This window comes from Saccopteryx leptura, chromosome 1 (assembly GCF_036850995.1).
Source record: "Saccopteryx leptura isolate mSacLep1 chromosome 1, mSacLep1_pri_phased_curated, whole genome shotgun sequence".
NCBI classification, from domain to species: Eukaryota; Metazoa; Chordata; class Mammalia; order Chiroptera; family Emballonuridae; genus Saccopteryx; species Saccopteryx leptura.
In genome coordinates, this window is record NC_089503.1 from 3,762,034 (window position 1) to 3,783,521 (window position 21,488).

The window sequence follows — 21,488 nt, forward strand, 5'->3', positions numbered from 1 at the left end:
AATGAGTGGGTTTTGCAGCCCAGTGTGTGTTTTTACTTGCCTGCTGGATGCAAGCTAGGATTAAAGCTAATGGCCCACCAGTTCTTGGCTCCATTGTTTCATTACCGTCTGTCTGAATCCAATGTGAACTTGCACGGGCCAGGCGCTGTTATGACGGCCGTGCCTACTGGCCATACATCTACCGTTTGTGTTTTTAAAACTTCAATTTGTGTGCTGTGATTCATACTCATCTGAATTCCCATATTCTGATTTGGAGGCAGACTGGAAAAATATAAAATAAACAACAACATTAAAATAACCAATGCTAACAGATACTATAACAAGTGTCCTAATACAATTAAAGCCTATTAGATTATCAAGCAAAGTCGTAACTAATACTGTTTTAAGGTACCAAAAGCTACAGAATTAATATTAATATTTTAGGAAGTTTAAAGAACATTTTATTAATTTGGGCTAGGCGTGCAGAGAGATTTTGTCAATGATCTTAGTACTTGTGTGATTAGCATAAAACCAAGATGGCCGATGGCATTGTGTTGTAAATACAACACAATGAGGGGAAGAAGATTTGGATTCTCTGACCTCCCCCCACACCTGTAAGGAAGCTAGTGAATAGCTAGCCAGGTGCAGGGAGAGAAAGATTAAATTAAACCTTTTCTTATATTAATGGGCCGTTTACAGGCATTTGTCCCCATGAAAACTACCTCTCTCCTCCTGAAAGCATGTAGTTAATGTGTGTATCTCTGGACAAAGGAATAGCAAATGAACACTAGAAAATATAGGAATGTCTTTTAATATGTAAAGTGACATTTTTACCATCGTGTTACCTTGTAAGTTTTAATGTGTGGAAATGTCTTTTTATGAATCCTTAGACAGTTAGAAAATTTTACTGCTAACAGATACAGAAGAGGGCGGTGGGTGTAGAAAGGTTGACCACCCCTGGTGTAGAAGGTGAGCGTCCTGGCTCCGGGGGCCATCAGGCGGCCTGACAGTTGATTCCTCACAGCCTGGGGGCGGCTGGACCCGCTTGTGCTCAGGTGGCAGAGAGCTGGCTCTGGTGTCTCCTCTCCGTGTAAAGGCACCGGCCCTCTGAGACGGGGCCCCACCCTAATGACCTCGTTTAACCTTCATCATTTCCCTCAGGCCCCCATTTTCAAATGCAGTCACACTGGGTGGGGGCCTAGGGCTTACACAGTTTTTTGGGGGGGCACACAGAAGTAGTTCATACCAGTGAGGTATTAAGAATTGCGTTCCCGGGTGACAGTCTTCCCAGGGGAGCCAGCATTTGGCTGTGATTATCGTGAAGCTATCAAGATGGGGGTGGGGCCCTGGCCGGTTGGCTCAGTGGTAGAGTGTGAGCCCAGCGTGTGGAAGTCCTGGGTTCGATTCCTGACCAGGGCACACAGGAGAAGCGCCCATCTGCTTCTCCACCCCTCCCCCTCTCCTTCCTCTCTGTCTCTCTCTTCCCCTCCCGCAGCCGAGGCTCCATTGGAGCAAAGTTGACCCGGGCGCTGAGGATGGCTCCATGGCCTCTGCCTCAGGTGCTAGAATGGCTCCAGTTGTAACAGAGCAACAGCCCAGATGGGCAGAGCATCGCCCCCTGGTGGGCATGCCAGGTGGATCCCCGTCGGGCGCATGTGGAAGTCTGTCTCTCTGCCTCCCGGCTTCTCACTTGGGGGGGAGAGATAGGGGTGGGGGTCACTGTGGGTGGTCTCGGTCAGCCCTGAATGTAGTCACAGGGTCCTCGTCAGAGGGAGGCAGGGGCTTTCCACAGACCAGAAGGGGCTGTAGGTGGGACCTTGGAAGCAGAGACTGCCTGGCCCTTGAACATGGGGGTGTGGACCCGAGAAGGAGCTTCTTATCTAGCCCTTGGCTGGGCTCTTCACTAGTGTAGCGTATTGTCTGAAAATTATAATTTTTTCCCCTTTTAATCCTTGAGCGATTCATCCATTTATCTGTTTGCTTCATTACTTACTACACTGACGTTGGCTGCAGGATCGGGTAGGTGCCCTGTCCGAGTGAGGGACGTTCTCTGTCAGTTCCCAGGCGCTTGGATCCCGGGTAGGGGTGTTACAGGCCCTCATACCGTGGTGTGTCCACCCGGGGCGGTCCGGGGTCCGGGCCCCTGGCCTGTGACAGACAGGGGGACCCATGGGCTCGGTGTGAGAGTTGCAGGGCGGGGCCGTGACCTGTTGGCCCTCAGGTGCTCTTTGTCTCTGCGGCATCTCTGGGAAGCCTGGTCCTGTGGGCGGACCGTGTCGTGGACCCTGCAGACGTGTGAGGGGACTGGCCAGGTGTACGGTGGGGAGGTGGACAGCTGGGTGCACGCTGCCTGGTGAGGAACTCTGAAGTGGCTCCCCATGAGAACGAAAACGGAGGCCCAGGACGGGGCAGTGCTGGACCTGCTCCCTGCGTCTCCCTGCTCGCTGGGGTGTGGTCTGACCCCCAGACCTGTACCCACCAGGCATTTGGGGTGCTGTGTCAGAAGGCCTGCTCCCTGTTCAGCACCCCCTGCCCCAGACCTGATGGTCCCTCTCAGAGAGTGGGTGTGTAACGGGGGTGCAGGCAGGACAGGTGGATAGGTAAACACTGAGCAACAAGGCGTGCTCTCCTCTGACCTCTTCACCTGCCCCCTCCCCCACCCCCCTCTCTGACCTCTTCACCTGCCCCCTCCCCACCCCCTCCCCCACCCCAGCCCACGGTCAGCCCTGCATTTCCTGTCCTCTCCTAGACAGCGGCCTCCCACAGCCGACAGGACCTGGTATCCGGCAGGATCCGGATGCCAGTTCTACAGGTTCCTGCCGGCTGTTCTCACTCCTGAGGCCTTAACCTTGCCCCTGACCCGGAGTTTCAGTGTCTGTACAGAGCAGCCCTCCCATGCAGGCCCCTTGGGGGTCTCGCTGTGTTGGGGATGAGCTGGTTTTATACACTGGAATGGGTACACGATAAAACAGGCAGTCATAATGTGTTGCTTCCAAACATAGAGGGTGTCCATTTGAGATTCCACTTGAGTTAAAAAGAATTTTTTTTTAAATTTGTTCTTAAGTGAGAAACGGGGAGGCAGCGTGACAGACTCCTGCGTGCGCCCCAACCCGGATCCACCCAGTAGGCCCCCTATGGGGCGATGCTCTGCCCATCTCGAGCTGTGGCTCCATTACTTGGCAACCAAGCCATTTTAGTGCCTGAGGCAGAGGCCATGAAGCCATCCTCAGTGCCCGGGGCCAACTTGCTCAAATCAAGTCATGGCTGTGGGAGGTGAAGAGAGAGAGCAAGAGAGAAGGGGGAGGGGTAAAGAAGCAGATGAGTGCTTCTCCTGTGTGCCCTGGTTGGGAATCGAACCCAGGACTTCCACATGCTGGGCCGCTGACACTCTATCACCGAGCCAACCGGCCAGGGCCAAAAAATTTTAAATGTTATAAACCAGAGCCGATGGAGCCTCCGCACTTTTGGAAGCGATCTTCGTGGGCCTGCGGCTCCCAGTTGTTTGTCTCTGTGGTGCCTTCTGTCTCTGGTCGGGTTTCCCGTGTGCACTGCGGCTGAAGGAGTGCCCAGCAGGAGCGTCGATCTGGTCCAGTTTCCCGTGGGCACTGCGATCTGGCCAGGTTTCCTGTGCGCACTGCGGCTGAAGGAGTGCCCAGCAGGAGCGTCGATCTGGTCCGGTTTCCCGTGGGCACTGCGATCTGGCCGGGTTTCCTGTGCGCACTGCGGCTGAAGGAGTACCCAGCAGGAGCGTCGATCTGGCCGGGTTTCCCGTGTGCACTGCGGCTGAAGAAGTGCCCAGCAGGAGCGTCGATCTGGCCGGGTTTCCCGTGCGCACTGCGGCTGAAGAAGTGCCCAGCAGGAGCGTCGATCTGACCGGGTTTCCCGTGTGCACTGCGGCTGAAGAAGTGCCCAGCAGGAGCGTCGATCTGGCCGGGTTTCCCGTGTGCACTGCGGCTGAAGACGTGCGCACTACGGCTGAAGAAGTGCCCAGCAGGAGCGTCGATCTGGCCGGGTTTCCCGTGTGCACTGCGGCTGAAGACGTGCGCACTGCGGCTGAAGAAGTGCCCAGCAGGAGCGTCGATCTGGTCCGGTTTCCCGTGTGCACTTGCGGCTGAAGAAGTGCCCAGCAGGAGCATCGATCTGGCTGCCCAGCAGCCAGCTAAGGGGTCTAAGGCACCGCGTTAAGATTCTAGGTTTCCTGGGAACGCTTTGGCGGCAACAAGGTGGGGGGCTTGTAAAAACTGCTTTTCCTGCTTATCCGCAGGTTGCCTGGGCAGGGGCGACGGCACCAAAACACCTTCCGGGAGCCGCTGAACTTACCGCCCTGTGTTTTTACAGCTTGAGACGTTCCTTTCCCCTCCGAGACACCGTCTGCCCACAGGTGGAATTAGCCTCCCCTCCCCCGAGCCGGCCGGCGCGGACTTCTCCCGGGGAAGCCGGTGTTCAGGTCCAAGTCTGGACTTCTCTTCCCTCCCCTCCTCTGTGCAGCCTCCCCGCCCCCACCCCAGTGGGGGTCATAGGGGTGGGGTGGGGACATTGCCTGGTGGAATGCGGGTGGGGGGGGGGGCGCCCAGCTCTGTGTGAATTTCATTTATTTATTTATTTTTTTTTTTTCTGAAGCTGGAAATGGGGAGAGACAGTCAGACAGACTCCCGCATGCGCCCGACCGGGATCCACCCGGCACGACCACCAGGGGCACGCTCTGCCCACCAGGGGGCGATGCTCTGCCCCTCCAGGGCGTCACTCTGCCACGACCAGAGCCACTCTAGAGCCTGGGGCAGAGGCCAAGGAGCCATCCCCAGCGCCCGGGCCATCTTTGCTCCAATGGAGCCTTGGCTGCGGGAGGGGAAGAGAGAGAGAGGAAGGAGGGGGGGTGGAGAAGCAAATGGGCGCTTCTCCTATGTGCCCTGGCCGGGAATCGAACCCGGGTCCCCCCGCATGCCAGGCCGACGTTCTACCGCTGAGCCAACTGGCCAGGGCCATCTGTGTGAATTTCAGATGAGTCATTTTTTTTTTTTTTTTTTGGTGCATTCCTCACGGAACAGCTGGGAAATACATTGTGGGGTAAAAATGGATTTGTTGTTGATCCGAGATGCAGATGTTAACCGGGCGCCCTGTTACCTGCGTTTCCTACCCAGGAGTTCATGATTCAGTGTGTTCCCAGGTGTTTGCTTTTCCCAGGGAATCTGTGGGTCGAGCCCCTGGTTAAGGTCACGCCCCCCCATCTCTGGCCTCCTGCTCCCAGGATGGGGTCCTGGAATGAACTGAGGTACAGGCAGGCCCCTCCTCTGCTCGGAACACGGTCCCTGCACCTCTCCGACCGTCCCGCAAGGCCTCCTCCTGCCCCCGAGCTTTCATAGCAGATGTGTCCATCTGTGACCGTCACCCCCAAGGCCACCCGAGCACAAGGGCGGGTGTCCCAATGGTGGGGCCGCATCCCCGGTGAGGGGCTCTGAGGATGGCAGGGGGGGCGGGGACACAGGGCCCCTTTTCTGGGTTGTCAATTTGGTTCCCGGAGTTGAGTTTCATTTTATTCTGGCCCTAAACCTTCTCAGACCCCCCCACTCCACACCCCGTTTTTCTACAAAGAAGACCCTAAGGGTTGTGCACACCTCACCGTTCAGACCCCAGGGGTAACGCCGGGGGGCCAAGGCCAGGCAGGTCCAGACTGGATCCGGGCAGATGATAGAAAAACTGTGGGGCCGGAAAGGGTAGGCCCGTTCAGTTTAATAGAGTCTCACCACGGCGGACAAGCACACCGGCAGGAGAAGCTGGCGGACAAGCACACCGGCAGGGGAAGCCGCCTCTCAGGCACACAAACAGCAAAGTGGCCCCTCACAGTGTCAGGCAGGTGGGTGGGCACTGGGCCCCCTGAGCACAAGCACCCATAGCCTTGTATAGGCCACACACACGTGTATAGGCTGCCACGTGCTCACGCACCAATCCGGCAAAGTGCTTGCAGCCGGTCACCCTGCGAGAAAGCCTGCCACGGCCGCCCCACACCGGTCACAGCAGTAGACATATCGTGCGTGGCCTGCAAAGTGACCGTTAGAAGACAACCAGTTCCTGGCATTTATACACTCCAACCGGTTGCCTGAAATCTGACCTGTCTAAAACCGTCCTGCGGGTCCAGTCGCACGGGGGTGGTGCCTGCAGGGCCGGTCATGGTGGGGTGGGGGGTGGGGTGGGGGTGGGGCTGCGGTTTGGCCCCTGGGGTCTCGGCCACCAGCCCGAGTTCTGTGCGGTCTTGTGGGCTTGCTGCTCCCCAGCCGGGCTCTGCTGGGGGTTCTGCGCTCGCCCACTTCTCAGATGCTGACAGGGAGGTCTGGGCTGTCCCCGTCCGGAAGCCCAGGGGCTCATCCTGTGACGGAATGCTGGCGGAGCGGCTGGCGGGGTGTGCCCGGGCCACCTCGTTCATCGACGCTCCTGCTTCTGTCTGGCTTCCCACAAGCCCGACGGCGGTTGCTCCTCGTTCAAGTGGCCAGCGCCCGTGAATGGGACGTCCCCTCTGCCCTCGCTGTCCGTCTGCGCTCTCTCTCTCTCTCTCTCTCTCTCTCTCTCTCTCTCTCTCTCGGTCCCTGTTGGGTTTCCAGGCAGCGCGGGTGAGGGGTGCGGAAGGGAGGGAACCGTTCTTACGGGATCAGGTGCTACTTTGGGGGCAGCTGCCTCCCTCCGGGGCAGACGAAGCCACCTGAACCCCCAGTGACAGGCCCGGCTTCTGTCTGTTGGGTGGTCACTGAGAGGTGGTGAACGCCGCCCCTCTCCTGCTCTGCAGAGCACTGGGACACGGCCCCTCGCCCCCGGGACACGGCCCCTCGCCCTTGGCACGAGACCCTCGCTTCCGGAGGGAAGGCTGGTTGCATGTTTATGTCTCTGCTGCTGCTGAGTTCTTCAAAGTTACAGCCGCAGCCTCGGCCGGAAGTGGACCTGGACCTGTCATGGTCATTACAGCCACCTGGGGGGTTTTCAGGACAATGTCGGCTCTGGGGTCTCGCCCAGACCACTGAGTTCCTGCGCATGGAGTTGTTTTTAAAGCTCCCCCATAACTAGCCGGAGCTCTTACTGCCTTGGAGTCAGGACGTAGCAGAAAACAAACATAAAGATGTAATTGCGTAATGCAGGTCTCTAATCCATAGGATACATTCTTAACTCCTTACGTAGAATTACATACACTGTGTCAAAACACCGCAGGAGCACGTAGTTATTTCTGTATTGTAATTAGAACGGTATCATACAGTACCGGGCACACAGGTACCTGACACCGTGTGATTAACGCCAGGCACGGAAGTCTCCACGTGCTTGCTGAGGGGGGGCTGGGAGGGGAGCATGTTGCCAGGAGGCGTGGCCGGCGGCAGCTGGCTGGGGCCTCGCTGGCTCAGACGGAGCGGCCCGGAGCCTGGACACAGCGCAGCCCGGATGGAGCCTCTGCTCTCTCTCACCAGGTTTCACACTTTCATGGCTGGGAAAACATTATCCTGACATTAGGGAGGCCATCGGCCGGAGAATACAGACAGGGGTTCCCCTCTCGCCCCGATGCTCTAAGTCCGAATTACGCTGGGGTTAACTTTGGGATTATTACTTAGAAAGGAAAGGTTTCCTGGGCGGTGAGGGTGATCTGCTGTTTGGGATGGTGAGCTGGCCAGTGGACCCCCGCCCCCAGCCCACGGCTGGTCAGAAGGAGAGTTTGGGGAAGGACGGAGGAGGCAGCCTGAGGGAATGCGTGGGTCTGTCCGCTGGCGCTGGGGGCGCAAGGGTCGTGCCGGTGACCGAGCTGGGCCAGTGGGTCGGGGAGTCTGGGTGGTCCCAGGACCACCTGCGGAGAGCAGCCAGGACAGGAGGTCACCGGGGGCTCTCCTGCCCCCAGATGCTGAGTGGCAGCCCCCACAACCGCCACAGACATCCTCTTGATAGGGCAACTGGCAATTTGGGTTTTCATGTGGAATCTCCAAATATCGACCACTGATCACCCTGAGCAGGCCAAACAAGACAGCGTCTGCGGGCACGGCCTGGTGCCTCTCCGCGTGGGTGCGGCCGGGTCCTCCCGGCTGGGCGGTGCCTCTCCGCGGGGGTGCAGCCGGGTCCTCCCGCTGGGCGGTGCCTCTCCGCGTGGGTGCGGCCGGGTCCTCCCGGCTGGGCGGTGCCTCTCCGCGGGGGTGCGGCCGGGTCCTCCCGGCTGGGCGGTGCCTCTCCGCGGGGGTGCGGCCGGGTCCTCGGGCTGGGCGGTGCCTCTCCGCGGGGGTGCGGCCGGGTCCTCCCGGCTGGGCGGTGCCTCTCCACGTCGGTACAGCCGGGTCCTCTGGGCTGGGTGGTCAGGCAGTCCCAGGACTGGTGCCTGGAGGCGGGGAGGGTGTGTTCCTGGAATACTCCCTCCTGCATCTGGTGAGTCCCTGAGAAAGTGGGGAGGGTGGAGGCCGGCCGGGCCCCCGGGCCCCTCCGCGGGCTGTCCAGTGCAGCCCTCTCCGGGCCCTGGAAGCCAGCCGGGGGCCTCGGTTTCCCTGGGGTGGAACAGCACTGGGGGAGCTCTGTCCTGTGCGGGGTGGGGGGCTCTGAGCCTCCCCTGATAGCGCCTGGGGGGACACGAAGCTCCTTCCCTGCCCCCACTCTTGTCTTTCCTCGTTCTCCTCTCCCTCCCTCCCTCCCTTCCTTCTCCTGAGAAATATTTCCAACACCCAGAAAATAGCATCGAGATAATAGCTCGCATCTGCCCCCCACTCTGTCATATATCAGCCGGAACTGTTTAAAGAAAGAAATGTGACAGGAGGCGTTACGAGCGCCCCCGAGAGATGTACGTCCGCCCCAGTCTGTGGACGGCGGCCGTGTCCTCCAGCCCGTGTGTGAATGATGCCGTGTGCTGGCCTCACCCTGCAAACCGCTTTCCTTTTGCTCAGGGGTGTGACCTGTGGGGTCCCACGTGTCGCTGGGCCGTTCCCTCCCCCGGAGGTGCAGTCCGTGGGGAGAGAGACAGCAGCCACCCCTGGCTGACCCTGGCGATGCACAGGATGGCCCATGTCTGCCCCTGTGCGTCTCTCCTTCCCTGTGTGGCCTTGACCTCCCTCACGGAGTCCCGGGAGAAGAGGAGCTGCCCGTGGGGCCCGGCCTCCACCCACCCCCAGCACCCCCAGTTCTCACTGGCTTTCAGCCTCACCTTTCTGGGCCCCTGCCTGAGCTGGGGTGTCACAGTGTCCTCCTGTGTGCTGACAGCCGTGCCGAGGAGGGGTCAGCACCCCGACCTGGGTCTTCGCTAGGGATTGTTCACTGCCCTTGATGGTGAGGAGCCTGCACCCCCAGCTCCCGTGGACTCTCAGGGACCCAAGGTTCCGCTCCAGCCTGTTCGTGCCCTGGGGCTCTGCTCCTTCCGGGGCCTGGAGACAGTCTCGTTCCTGAGCCTGGCCCAGCTCTGCCTCTGTGCCTGTTCCCATCACTGTGCCACACTTGAGACCGTATGGGGCTGTTGCCATGGGCACTTGGTACGTTGTGACCTGAGGCTGCATTCCTCCCCAGCCTGTGCTCTGTCCGCACACACAGGCCTTTAAAAGGGAGCTGCTCCTTTTTTTTTTATTTTTTTTTTATTTTATTTTCTGAAATGAGAAGCAGGGAGGCAGTCAGATAGACTCCTGCATGCGCCCTACCGGGATCCACCCGGCATGCCCACCAGGGGGCGATGTTCTGCCCATCTGGGGCTGTTGCTCCTTTGCAACCAGAGCCATTCTAGCACCTGAGGCAGAGGCCATGGAGCCGTCCTCAGCATCCGGGGCCAACTTTGCTCCAATGGAGCCTTGACTGTGGGAGGGGAAGAGAGAGATAGAGAGGAAGGAGAGGGGGAAGGAGAAAGCAGATGGGTGCTTCTCCTGTGTGCCCTGGCCAGGAATTGAACCTGGGACTTCCACATGCTGGGCCGAGGCTCTACCACCTAGCCAACCAGTCAGGGCCGGGAGCTGCTTTTCTTATTTTGGGAATTTTCCGACTGCCCTGTGCCCTTCGGTGAGTCCCTGCAAGCTGTGGTCGTGGTCACAGCCACAGTGAGGGGGGCTCCTTTTAATGCTGGTTCCCCAGCACCGGGCAGGCTCGCAGGGCCCCCCCTGGTCCTGGCTGTGCCGGGCTCGGGCTTGGGGAGGCTGTGGGTGCCGTGTGCTCACCACCTTCTTTTTTTTTTTTTTTTTTTTTTTTTTCATTTTTCTGAAGCTGGAAACAGGGAGAGACAGTCAGACAGACTCCCGCATGCGCCCGACCAGGATCCACCCGGCACGCCCACCATGGGGCGATGCTCTGCCCACCAGGGGGCGATGCTCTGCCCCTCTGGGGCGTCGCCATGTTGCGACCAGAGCCACTCTAGCGCCTGAGGCAGAGGCCACAGAGCCATCCCCAGCGCCCGGGCCATCTTTGCTCCAACGGAGCCTTAGCTGCGGGAGGGGAAGAGAGAGACAGAGAGGAAAGCGCGGCGGAGGGGTGGAGAAGCAGATGGGCGCTTCTCCTGTGTGCCCTGGCCGGGAATCGAACCCGGGTCCTCCGCACGCTAGGCCGACGTTCTACCGCTGAGCCAACCAGCCAGGGCAACTCACCACCTTCTTTAAGATCTAGCTGTGCGCTGCACACAGGTGGCCCTGCCGGCGGTCACCCCAGCGAGAGCAGACAGGGACAGCGAGCGCATACTCGTTCCAGCGCCGGTGCCCACCACACCCCTGCGGTTTCCTTCTCTAATTTCCACGTCTCCCCCCACCCCACAGACGCAGGGCAGCCATGCCACGCAGCCCCACGTCCAGCGAGGACGAGATGGCCCAGAGCTTCTCTGACTACTCCATGGGGTCGGAGTCGGACAGCTCCAAGGAAGAGACCATCTACGACACCATCCGGGCCACGGCGCAGAAGCCCAGCAGCGCCCGGACGGAGGAGAGCCAGGGCAACACGCTGGTCATCCGCATCGTCATCCCAGACCTGCAGCAGACGGTGAGTCCCCGCCGCCCCTTCCTGCTTGACAGCGTGGGTGACAGGAGCAGAGGGTGTCACCTCCGCACACCGGCCAGTGGTCCTCTCCACCCCACCCGACTCCCTGCCCGCCCTGCCCTCCTCCCTCCTCCCTGCCCGCCCTGCCCTCCTCCCTCCTCCCTGCCCGCCCTGCCCTCCTCCCTCCTCCCTGCCCGCCCTGCCCTCCTCCCTCCTCCCTGCCTGCCCTGCCCTCCTCCCTCCTCCCTGCCCGCCCTGCCCTCCTCCCTCCTCCCTGCCCGCCCTGCCCTCCTCCCTCCTCCCTGCCCGCCCTGCCCTCCTCCCTCCTCCCTGCCCGCCCTGCCCTCCTCCCTGCCCGCCCTGCCCTCCTCCCTCCTCCCTGCCCGCCCTGCCCTCCTCCCTCCTCCCTGCCCGCCCTGCCCTCCTCCCTCCTCCCTGCCTGCCCTGCCCTCCTCCCTCCTCCCTGCCCGCCCTGCCCTCCTCCCTCCTCCCTGCCTGCCCTGCCCTCCTCCCTCCTCCCTGCCCGCCCTGCCCTCCTCCCTCCTCCCTCCTCCCTGCCTGCCCTCCTCCCTCCTCCCTGCCCGCCCTGCCCTCCTCCCTCCTCCCTGCCCGCTCTGCCCTCCTCCCTCCTCCCTGCCCGCCCTGCCCTCCTCCCTCCTCCCTCCTCCCTGCCTGCCCTCCTCCCTCCTCCCTGCCCGCCCTGCCCTCCTCCCTCCTCCCTGCCCGCTCTGCCCTCCTCCCTCCTCCCTGCCCGCCCTGCCCTCCTCCCTCCTCCCTGCCCGCCCTGCCCTCCTCCCTCCTCCCTGCCCGCCCTGCCCTCCTCCCTCCTCCCTGCCCGCCCTGCCCTCCTCCCTCCTCCCGGCCCGCCCTGCCCTCCTCCCTCCTCCCTGCCCGCCCTGCCCTCCTCCCTCCTCCCTGCCCGCCCTGCCCTCCTCCCTCCTCCCTGCCCGCCCTGCCCTCCTCCCTCCTCCCTGCCCGCCCTGCCCTCCTCCCTCCTCCCTGCCCGCCCTGCCCTCCTCCCTCCTCCCTGCCCGCTCTGCCCTCCTCCCTCCTCCCTGCCCGCCCTGCCCTCCTCCCTCCTCCCTGCCCGCCCTGCCCTCCTCCCTCCTCCCTCCTCCCTGCCCGCCCTGCCCTCCTCCCTCCTCCCTGCCCTCCTCCCTCCTCCCGGCCCGCCCTGCCCTCCTCCCGGCCCGCCCTGCCCTCCTCCCTCCTCCCTCCTCCCTGCCCGCCCTGCCCTCCTCCCTCCTCCCTGCCCGCCCTGCCCTCCTCCCTCCTACCCTGGGACCCGATGCAGGCCCAGCCTCGCCGGCACAGAGACCCGCCTTGCCCAGGCTGTCCCACAAGGCCTGGGCCTGATGCGGTGTCCGGGTGTCTGGTGTCACCTCTGCTGCGCATTTGCTGGGAGCCTGCGGAGTGGGCTCATGGGGTCACAACACGGTTGGGGTCATTGGCCCTGTGGCATGGGCTCGAATACAAGTGAGTCACACTCTCCCCCACTCAGGCACTGGGAGAGTCCCCTCCCTAAGACTGTGTCTGTGTGCCCGTCCCCTCCCAGCTTGCTCCCTGGGCAAGTCTCTCTGGGCTTCCTGAGGAGGCGGGCAGCTGCTCATGGCAGAGAGGGAGCAGCACTTACAACTCTTCCCTCGCCCGGTGCCCAGGGAAGGGCGGAAGTCGCGGAAGGCGCCCCATCGGTGCGCCCGCGTGGTGGTGCTGCTGGCATCGCCATTGGGGTGGCCCTGTGGTCCCTGGAATAGTCACCTGCTCGGCATCCTGAGTGTCTGTGAATGAGCCAGGTTCTGTTCTAGACACTGGGGTCAGGGTGTGAACTAGGTGGTCCAGGGGTGATGGAGTGACGTGGATGGGGTCCTAGGTCGTAAGGGATGGGTGGCAGGTAAGAGATGACAGGTGATGAGGTCACAGGTCATGGGTGAGGGATGGTGGGGTCAGGGGTCATGGGTGTTGGAGGAGTGGGTGTGGTGGGTGATGGAGTGTTGGGTGAGGGGTTAGTGGTGTGGGTGTGAGTGACAGGGTGAGGGGCGATGGGGTGGCGATCTCCCAGCTCTTTGAGGCACGACCCTCCCAGGCCCCCATGGGACAGCTGGGCTGTGGTGACTGTGAGCTGAAGGGGGGCCCGGGAGGTGACTAGGAGATGAGATCTGAGCTGGAGAGACAGGCGGCTTCCGCGGCCACGGTGGGAACCTGGACTGCCCCTCCGACTGCGAAAGGAACTCAGCGGAGGGCGTTGGCCCAGGCGTTTGGGTCTTTATTGTGTAAGAGAATGGTTTATCCTGGCTCCAGGCGTGTCCTAGATAAACTGTGTCGTACTGAACAGAGCGGTATCTGGGACCTCTCGGAAGCCAAGCGCTAAACCAGGTGCTGGGACGTGGAGGTGAATGTCCTCCGAGCACTGCTCACATGAGGGGGATGGGGGTCTGGGGGTCGGAACTGGGGGTCAGCCCTGCGGTGGCTCCTCCCTTTCAGCTTTGAAGGACGGCGACGGCTTCACTCTGAGGCCGCAGCAGGCAAGTGCGCACCGTGGTCCAGGTGGGCAGTGCCTGGCACAGCTGGGGAATGGTCGATCGTGCCAGGTAGGGGTGGGAGGGGACCCGTGGGCCGGGCTGGGCGTGAGCTCCAGACCCTTGCTGCGTGGATGGCACAGTCTGGGCACACGAGAGGGTCGGATGACTCAGGAGGATGGCAGGTCACAGAGCCTGCTGGGCTGAGGGGGGTGGAGTCCTCGTTTCTCTGGGTCCAAGTGACCTGGATTCAGGGGACAGCACTGTCTCCCGCATCTCGGTGGGTGGGGTGGAGTCCTCTTTGGAGTGAGACGTTGCGTCAGCTCCATCTCTGCTGCCTGGAGTCTCTGTCCGTCCTGGGTGCTGGTGGGCACCCTCCTGCCTTCAGAGCTGAGTTACGGCAAGTGGAGAAGGTGGAGCTGGACCGTGCAGGGGTGTGGGGTGGTGTTGACGGGATGGTGTGGGTGGAGCAGTGGAGATGTCTCCATGACACCCTGGGAGAGCCCAGCGCTCCGAGTCTCCAAATCTCCCAGAGGCCAACGACAGGGAGGGGCCGGGTTCCCTGCGCCACCTGCTGGCCATGTAGTGCTGGTGACGTGACACTTGACTATCCCCCAGCTTGGGCACATCGGGGCCCTGGTTCCGTGGGGTCTGAGATGATGGCTCAGGACCTCCGAGGAGGGCTGGGTCTCTCCTCGTGTGGTCAGCTCCCGCAGGCCTGGCCCTGAGCCCTGCCCTCCCTGGTCTGAGGGCGCCGTCCTGCTGTCTGAGAGCCAGGTCACAGGTCCCGGGTCCCCGGTGGGTCTGTGTGCAGGTGTGGAAACAGAGGCCCAAACCGCACACGCTGTTCGTAAATCGACAGCAAACTGGCTTTATTTGAATATAAAGGGGTAAACGCAGTGAGGGAAATGCTGACCTTCGTAAATTTTTTTTTTTTTTTTTTGCAACGAGACAGATCGCTTCACAGTACAGCTGTCAAGTTAAAAGAAACGGCTGTGCCACCCTGGCAGGCGGAATCTTGTTTTTGTCTGGAAGGAGTGTTTTCCCTCCTGTCTTCCTGTGGGAAGGGACTTAGCGCACTCGCCCTGGGTCATCTGGGGCGAGTTCAGCTCACTGCTGTAATAAGCAGACCTCCAAACCTCAGGCATCGGACACAGAGACGTTCTGTTCTGTGTCTTTCTCTCGGCCCCCTGGGCTTCGGCAGGGACGAAGAGGTGGAGATTCAGCTCCACGCAGACGTGTGGGGACCCAGGCCACTTCCGTCCAGGAGCCGGGCTGTCCTCTGGAGCTCTGGGGTGCTCCTCGGGGATCCCCTGTATCTGCCCAGCGGACGAGGGAAGGAGCGAGACCCTGTGGACCCTGTCACCCCCCCCCCTCCATGGCTGACTTCCCTGGAGGCTGCATCTGCTGCTGCACGGAGGCGGTAGACACCAACGCCACCAGCGGCAAACACGGACAGGAATGGCGGGCGCTTTCTGTCGTGTGGCGGAGCCAGAAGGCCGCCTTGCGGGGACATGCACGTCGGCCGCCTGCCCAGTCGGCTTGCGGCTCTGTGCCTGTCGGGGATGATGTCAGAGGGTGCCACCCGGATTGATTCAGGGTCCCGAGTACGTGTTAGCCAGTAGACGGACGCATGGCCCAACACCACGGAATCCACGCGTCAGGAGAACTGTGCCCTCGTCCCCCCGGCTGGCCTGTGTCCCTCTTTCCTCTGCGGCTGTTCTGCAGCGGCAATCCCTGCTCCACCCTCCCCAGCCCAGGGGGCCCTGTGCCGTGTTCCTGCCCCTCCCTGCTCGTTTTGTCGGTCTGGGAACATCTTGTCGGTGGCTTGATTTACGATCATCGTTTCTTTTATTGGCTTCTTAAAGCAGGGGCTCCAGTTACCGGTTACCGTGGCGGGAAGTGTTTGGTGCTGTCCGTCCCGTTTATTCATTTATTTATTTATTTTATTTTTTCCTGGAGATAAACCTCTGTTCTGCAGGGTCCGTGCGTTCCTTCCTGTCGGGCGTGTGGTCCGATGCCCAGTTCCTTTCCCGGGTGCGGGCTGGGCTCCCGCTCTCTGCCCCTCCTCTTGGTCGGCTCTCTCTTCCCCAAATGCTCTCGTGGCTCGTTGCTTCCCCGCCTGGTCCCCCGCTGTCCTCTCCTTGCGTGTCTCTGGGCTGCGGCCCGTGGTGTTCTGTCCCCTGTCACTCCTCACTGAGCGTGGCCGTCGCATTTCCGCCTTCCATCTGTTCCCGCTGCCCTTTTCAAAAGCCGCTCTTTTTGAGTTGTTTGTTGGGGAGGCTGCCTGCCTCCCCGTTTTCCTCCCGAGCACCAGCCCCTCCTGAAAGGTCTCCAGCCGTCGACTCGCGGAGCATTTTCCCCCGGAATGGGGGAACCAGAGGCCCCCATTGTTTTGTTTGTTTTTTGCTCTCTTCCTCTCCTTCCTCCCTCTCCCGCGACGCCTCCGTTACTTCCACGTCGTTTCTCCCGACGGGTTCCGGGCTGTGTCAGCAGCTGGGCCTCTTTCTCTTTATTCTGGTGGGTGTTTTCCTCGTGCCCCCCCCCCCCCCGCCAAGTTAGACTTGAAGGTCTGTCCGTCCTTTTACTTCTTTTTGTTTGTTTGTTTGTATTTTTCTGAAGCTGGAAACGGGGAGAGACAGTCAGACAGACTCCCGCATGCGCCCGACCGGGATCCACCCGGTACACCCACCAGGGGTGACGCTCTGCCCACCAGGGGGCGACGCTCTGCCCCTCTGGGGCGTCGCTCTGCTGCGACCAGAGCCACTCCAGCGCCTGGGGCAGAGGCCAAGGAGCCATCCCCAGCGCCCGGGCCATCTTTGCTCCAATGGAGCCTTGGCTGCGGGAGGGGAAGAGAGAGACAGAGAGGAAGGAGGGGGTGGGGGTGGAGAAGCAAATGGGCGCCTCTCCTATGTGCCCTGGCTGGGAATCAAACCCGGGTCCTCGCACGCCAGGCCGATACTCTACCGCTGAGCCAACCGGCCAGGGCCGGTCTGTCCGTCCTTTAAGACAGGAAGGCCCAGGGGCCGGAGTGTCCGGAGTATCGAGCGCTTCAGGGCCCAGGCTCCCTTTCCTTGTGGAGCTGTGGCTGTTTTCCAAGGCTCTGCACTAGAGTACGGACGGAGCAGGGAGCATGGCCCGTTCTCCTGTGGGACGCCCCAGCCCTTGCAGCGACCCCCACTCAGCAAGCAGCCTTGTGTGGGGGGCACGGGGGAGGTCTCTGCTGGGCAGTCAGTCCTGTCTCCTGTGGTGCCCCAGCCCCTGCTCAGTCAGAGGAGGGCGGACGGGGACCCTTGTGTCCACATCCGTCCAGATGGGCACATCCTGATGCACAAGGTCTGGGTTCTGGTCCCCGCCCCCATACCGCTTCCGAGAAGGAGGACGAAACTCGGGGTGCTCTCTTCCCACGAGTGTCTGGCCCGCTGAGCTATCCGAGAGGGTGTTTCTGCACCGGGCTATGCCCTTCCTCTCCTTTTGGTGCTTTTGGGGGATGGCTTCCATTATTGGGGCCACCCGGTGGGACCTGACTTCATCCCTTCCTCTCCTTTCGGTGCTTTTGGGGGACGGCTTCCATTATTGGGGCCACCCGCTGGGACCTGACTTCATCCCTTCCTCTTCTTTCGGTGCTTTTGGGGGACAGCTTTCATTATTGGGGCCACCCGGTGGGACCTGACTTCATCCCTTCCGAGCCCCCGGGGTCTGTGTTGCTCACTGACAGCCCCCCATGGGTGGGGACCCCAGCGACCTCTGCCACCCTAGCGGACCCCGGTCGGACCCATTCTTCCACTGCAGGGTTTTACCCGCTCGACCCCGGGATTTCTATTTCTTGATACTGGAGGGTGAGGGGGACTGGGTGGGCACTGCGCTTGGACTTCAGACCCCAGACCCAGAGATCGGCGTTGCAGAGGCAGAGCCGGGGGGGGGGGCAGAGCTGCTGGGGGGGCCACCTCCCGACCCCGCCCGCTCAGCCCGCGGCCTTGCCATCCTGAGGCCGCCCATCTCTGCAGACGTATGTCCTGCGTGGGGGCACCCCGTGTCCCGTCACGGCACCAACACGTCCTGCTTATCATTGCCCGAACGTCGGCCGTGGGCCCGACACTGGAGGTCTCTGCTGTGTTTTTTCATTTGGTTCTCTTACCAGCCCCAAGGTGGGCAGCAGTCCTGAGTGTTGTGGGTGACGTACATAGCACACCTGCTGCGACGCCCCCACCCCAGGCACCAGGTGGGCTTACGGTGACCCCCGTTTGCAGAGGGAGCATTGAAGACCCGTCCCCAGACAGCGCCAGTGAGGGGCAGAGCAGGTGGACTGGCACACGCGGCCTGGTGCCTCCGCACCTGCTAGATGCTGGCGTCTGGTCGGCCAGCTCACCGCCAGGTACCAGGGCATGGTTGGCGTCTGCAGCTCCTGTTCACCACAGGACGGGGCCGCAGCATGGGGTCTGGCTCCTCCGGGATGGCTGGGAGCCACACCCACCACGCGGTTCCAACCCCCTATGTGCCTTGGGGCACAGTGCAGAGGTCTCCAAGCCTGGGACCACCTGCCGTGTGAAGTGAGGCTGCACAGGCTGGCCGTGCAGGGGACCAGGTGATAGCAGGGCCAGTAACGGGTCTATTAACTTGATGCGTGTTCTTGGCCAAAGCCCTTCTGGGGGCTCTGTCCACACCGGGACGCACCCCTCAGTGACAACAGAGAGCGAGCACTTGGCCATCTTGAGACCCTCTGTGGGCAGTCAGGCAAGGCCGTGGGGAAAGGTTGACACGAGCCTGAATCCACGGCAGGCGGACCCGCGTCCCCAGTAAAGGCAGGAGGCCTAGGGAACCTGTCGGGAATCGCTCTCTAGGCCCAGAATTACCATCCTTCCTGAAGGGAGGATCCTCCTGGGGGGTGTCGCTGTTGCCAGGAGCATGATTGTTTCCAGAACCTTCTGAAGACCACCTCTGTCCACGTTGTTCAACAGGAGCAAAGGCTCTGGAGGCTGAGACAGGAGATCCCACAGGCATGAGCCCTCAGTAACAAAGTGCCATTGTTCCCACCGGGAGGCCCCTCCAAGCCCAGTCCTGTGGTTACGGGTGCAGAACGGACCCGAGATCTTTCCCAGAGGAGGTGACGCAGGTCTCACCGCAGTGCCCATTGGCCCAGGGGAGCCGTGTCTCTGTTCTGCCTCAGGCGTGCCCCCCCCAGGCATGGCCCCTCCCCCTGCAGGCGTGGCCCCTCCCCCGCAGACGTGCCCCCCCCGCCCCCCCCGCCCCCCCCCCCCGCCCCGCAGACGTGACCCCTCACCCTTGCTGAGTGACTTCTGTCTCTGAGTCTCACACCCCAGAGGAACGGAAGTTGGAAACTTTTGTGCGAGCAGCCGCACCCAGCTTCTCAGTGCCCTGCAGGGAGTGGGGGGCACACGTGCCTTCTGCTCTCTGGGTCGTCACCGCTGCACAAAGGGCTCACTGTGCAGCGAGCGCTGGCGCTGGTCCATAAACTTGACCTTATAAGGAAGTGGCATGTGCCAAAATCAATAGAAACTGGTTCTTGTGTTGTTCCTATTTCTGGGGAGACAGTGAATGAGGAAGCGGCGGCACAGCTGTCCAGTTTGTGAGCCACGCTGCATGTCGCGTCCTAAGTAGATCCCAAAAGAAAACGTAGGCCTTGGCCGGTTGGCTCAGTGGTAGAGCGTCGGCCCAGAGTGTGGATGTCCTGGGTTCGATTTCCAGTCAGGGCACACAGGAGAAGTGCCCATCTTCTTCTCTACCTCTCTCCCTCTTGCTTCTCTCTCTCTCTTTCTCTCTTCTACTCCTGCAGCCGTGGCCCCATTGGAGCAAATTGGCTCCAGGCACTGAGGATGGCACCATGATCTCTGCCTCAGGCGCTAAAAGGAGCTCCGTTGCTCAGCAACGCCTCAGATGAGCAGAGCATCACATCTCTCCCTGGTGCGCTTGCAGGATGGATCCCAGTTGGGATGCATGCGGAAGTCTGTCTCTCTGCCTCTCTTCCTTTCACTGAATAAAAATAATAATAATAAAAATGTCATTAAAGGGGACTCAATGGGCAGAAGGCAATAACATTCTTGTTGTACAAGAACTTTGTTTGGGTCAGTGAAGTGTGGCCCAGGGATGACGCCAGTCCAGCCAGGGACACCCTCCCAAGGGGCTGAGGAATGTGTCAGGTCTTTGTTTGATGCAGTTTTTTTTTTCTAATTTAGAGAAAATTACAAATACAGAAAAATACAAATAATGGTATCATAGAAAGCAGTGTAACTGTTATGCAGAATTGACGGTGGTTAACATTTTATCTTTAACCTCAGGATTAAAGTGTTACTGATAAAGTCGAAGTCTCCTGCCCAGTCCCCTCTGCTCCCAGGCAGATGCTGCCATGAGTTCAGAGTGAGTCTCCCTGGTCTGTTACTCTCTCCTTGTATGAATCAGTGCTCACTACAGAGTGTGTGTTGTTGTGGAAACAGAATGTATGTACCTGGTATCATACTGAGCTTGTCACTAAGGATTTGCTTTTTGCACTTGACATTATATTTTTGAGATTTGTCTTTATTGATACTGTCCATCTGTCAGTCATCCATCCTTCCATCGATCCACCCATTTTTCCACCTTTCTTCCCCTCCTCTACCATTCCCATCCATCCATCGACCACCCTTCCCTCCTTCCACCTCTCTGTTCCTTCATTATCTACTCCTCTACCCATCCATCTATTCATGTATCATCTGTCCATTCACCCATCCCTCCATCTATCCATATCTATTTATTCATTCATCATCCATCCATTCACTCATCTCTCCATCTATCTATCCATCCGTCATCCATCCACCCATCTCTCCATCCACCCATCCATCCATCCATCCATCTATCCATCCTTTCATCCATCAATCATTCAGCCAGCCATCACCCTTTTGCATTATAGAAATGTATGGTTTGAATCTTTGATCTCTACTTTGAATGGCTCTCTGTTCTTCATAGTATACATTTGGATCACCTTTTGTGTGTGTGTGGGGGGAAGCATAGAATCTGTTTTGTGTGTGTGTGTGTGTGTGGTTTTGTTAATTGCTTACTGAGGCCAAAGAGAGCTCCCCTTCCCCCGGCTCCCAGCTTCCCCCTGCCTGTATTTTCCTCTGGGATACGGTGATGATACTCACCCTCGTTATCCTTAAAGGGAGTGGTTTGCACTTCACCGTTTTAACCGGAAAGTCAGTGAGTCGTAAGTTGTTGAAAACAAAGGGCGGGCTTGGTGGAAGGCACATCATAGGCTCTCAGGTCCTGACCGTGCTGGTGGTCATTCATCTCACACGGAGGCTTGCTCAAGGTCGGCAGCGGCAGGTGCTCCGTGTCTCAGTGGGCCGGACCCAAATCGCAGGATCCGAAGAGGAAAAATGAACCCTCCTCCATGGAGGGCATGAACCACCGACAGAGCCCTCTGCGCTGTTACCTTGACGATAGCAGGGGACCACTAGAGCGAGGACCTTAAAAAACAGCCAGGGTGCGCAGCCCGCCTGCTGCGTGACCACGGCACCGGGCTGCTGCTGCCGTTAGGCTTCGGCTGTTGGGAAATTGTTCCTCGGGCTGGACAGAATGAATCCAGGGCACTTTTACTCGTGCTGACAGAACCAGGAGCGCTGGCTTGGCTCCTGGACATCAGGGTCCTCTGTCGGGCCATCCCTCCCCAAAGGTCTCCGGCGTAGCCCCCCGCCCCCCAGACAAACCCCGTTTAAGCTTCTTGTTTTATTGTCAATGGAGTTGTAGGGCTCGCCGGCCCGAGTGCCAGCCGGACGGGCCTCTGCCCGCAGCAGAAAGCACCATTTCATTCGGGCGGTTGCATTTTGGAAGTGACCCAGTTGGCGACAGGGGTGGCTGTTGGCTGTTTTTCAGGGGTGAGCTGATATTGCAGCTTGCTCCTGGGCAGCTGTTCAGAGGCCAGGAGGCTGCTGGACGCGCCTGTAACTGGGTCCCGGATGGCCTGGCTCTTAGGGGTCTTTTAAAATGTTAGAGGAGGCCCTGGCCGGTTGGCTCAGCGGTAGAGCATCGGCCTGGCGTGTGGGGGACCCAGGTTCGATT

General features: G+C 60.3%; 1 protein-coding gene across 1 annotated transcript in view; it reads left to right on the forward strand.

Annotated features, from left to right (window-relative positions):
- SHANK2 (SH3 and multiple ankyrin repeat domains 2) overlaps positions 1–21,488 on the forward strand; it is a 428,650-nt gene that overhangs the window by 34,857 nt on the left and 372,305 nt on the right. The window contains exon 3 of the mRNA XM_066359996.1: positions 10,704–10,923. Coding sequence (XP_066216093.1) covers positions 10,717–10,923 — 207 coding nt within the window. The 5' untranslated portion in view covers positions 10,704–10,716. The remainder of the gene's footprint in view (positions 1–10,703; positions 10,924–21,488) is intronic.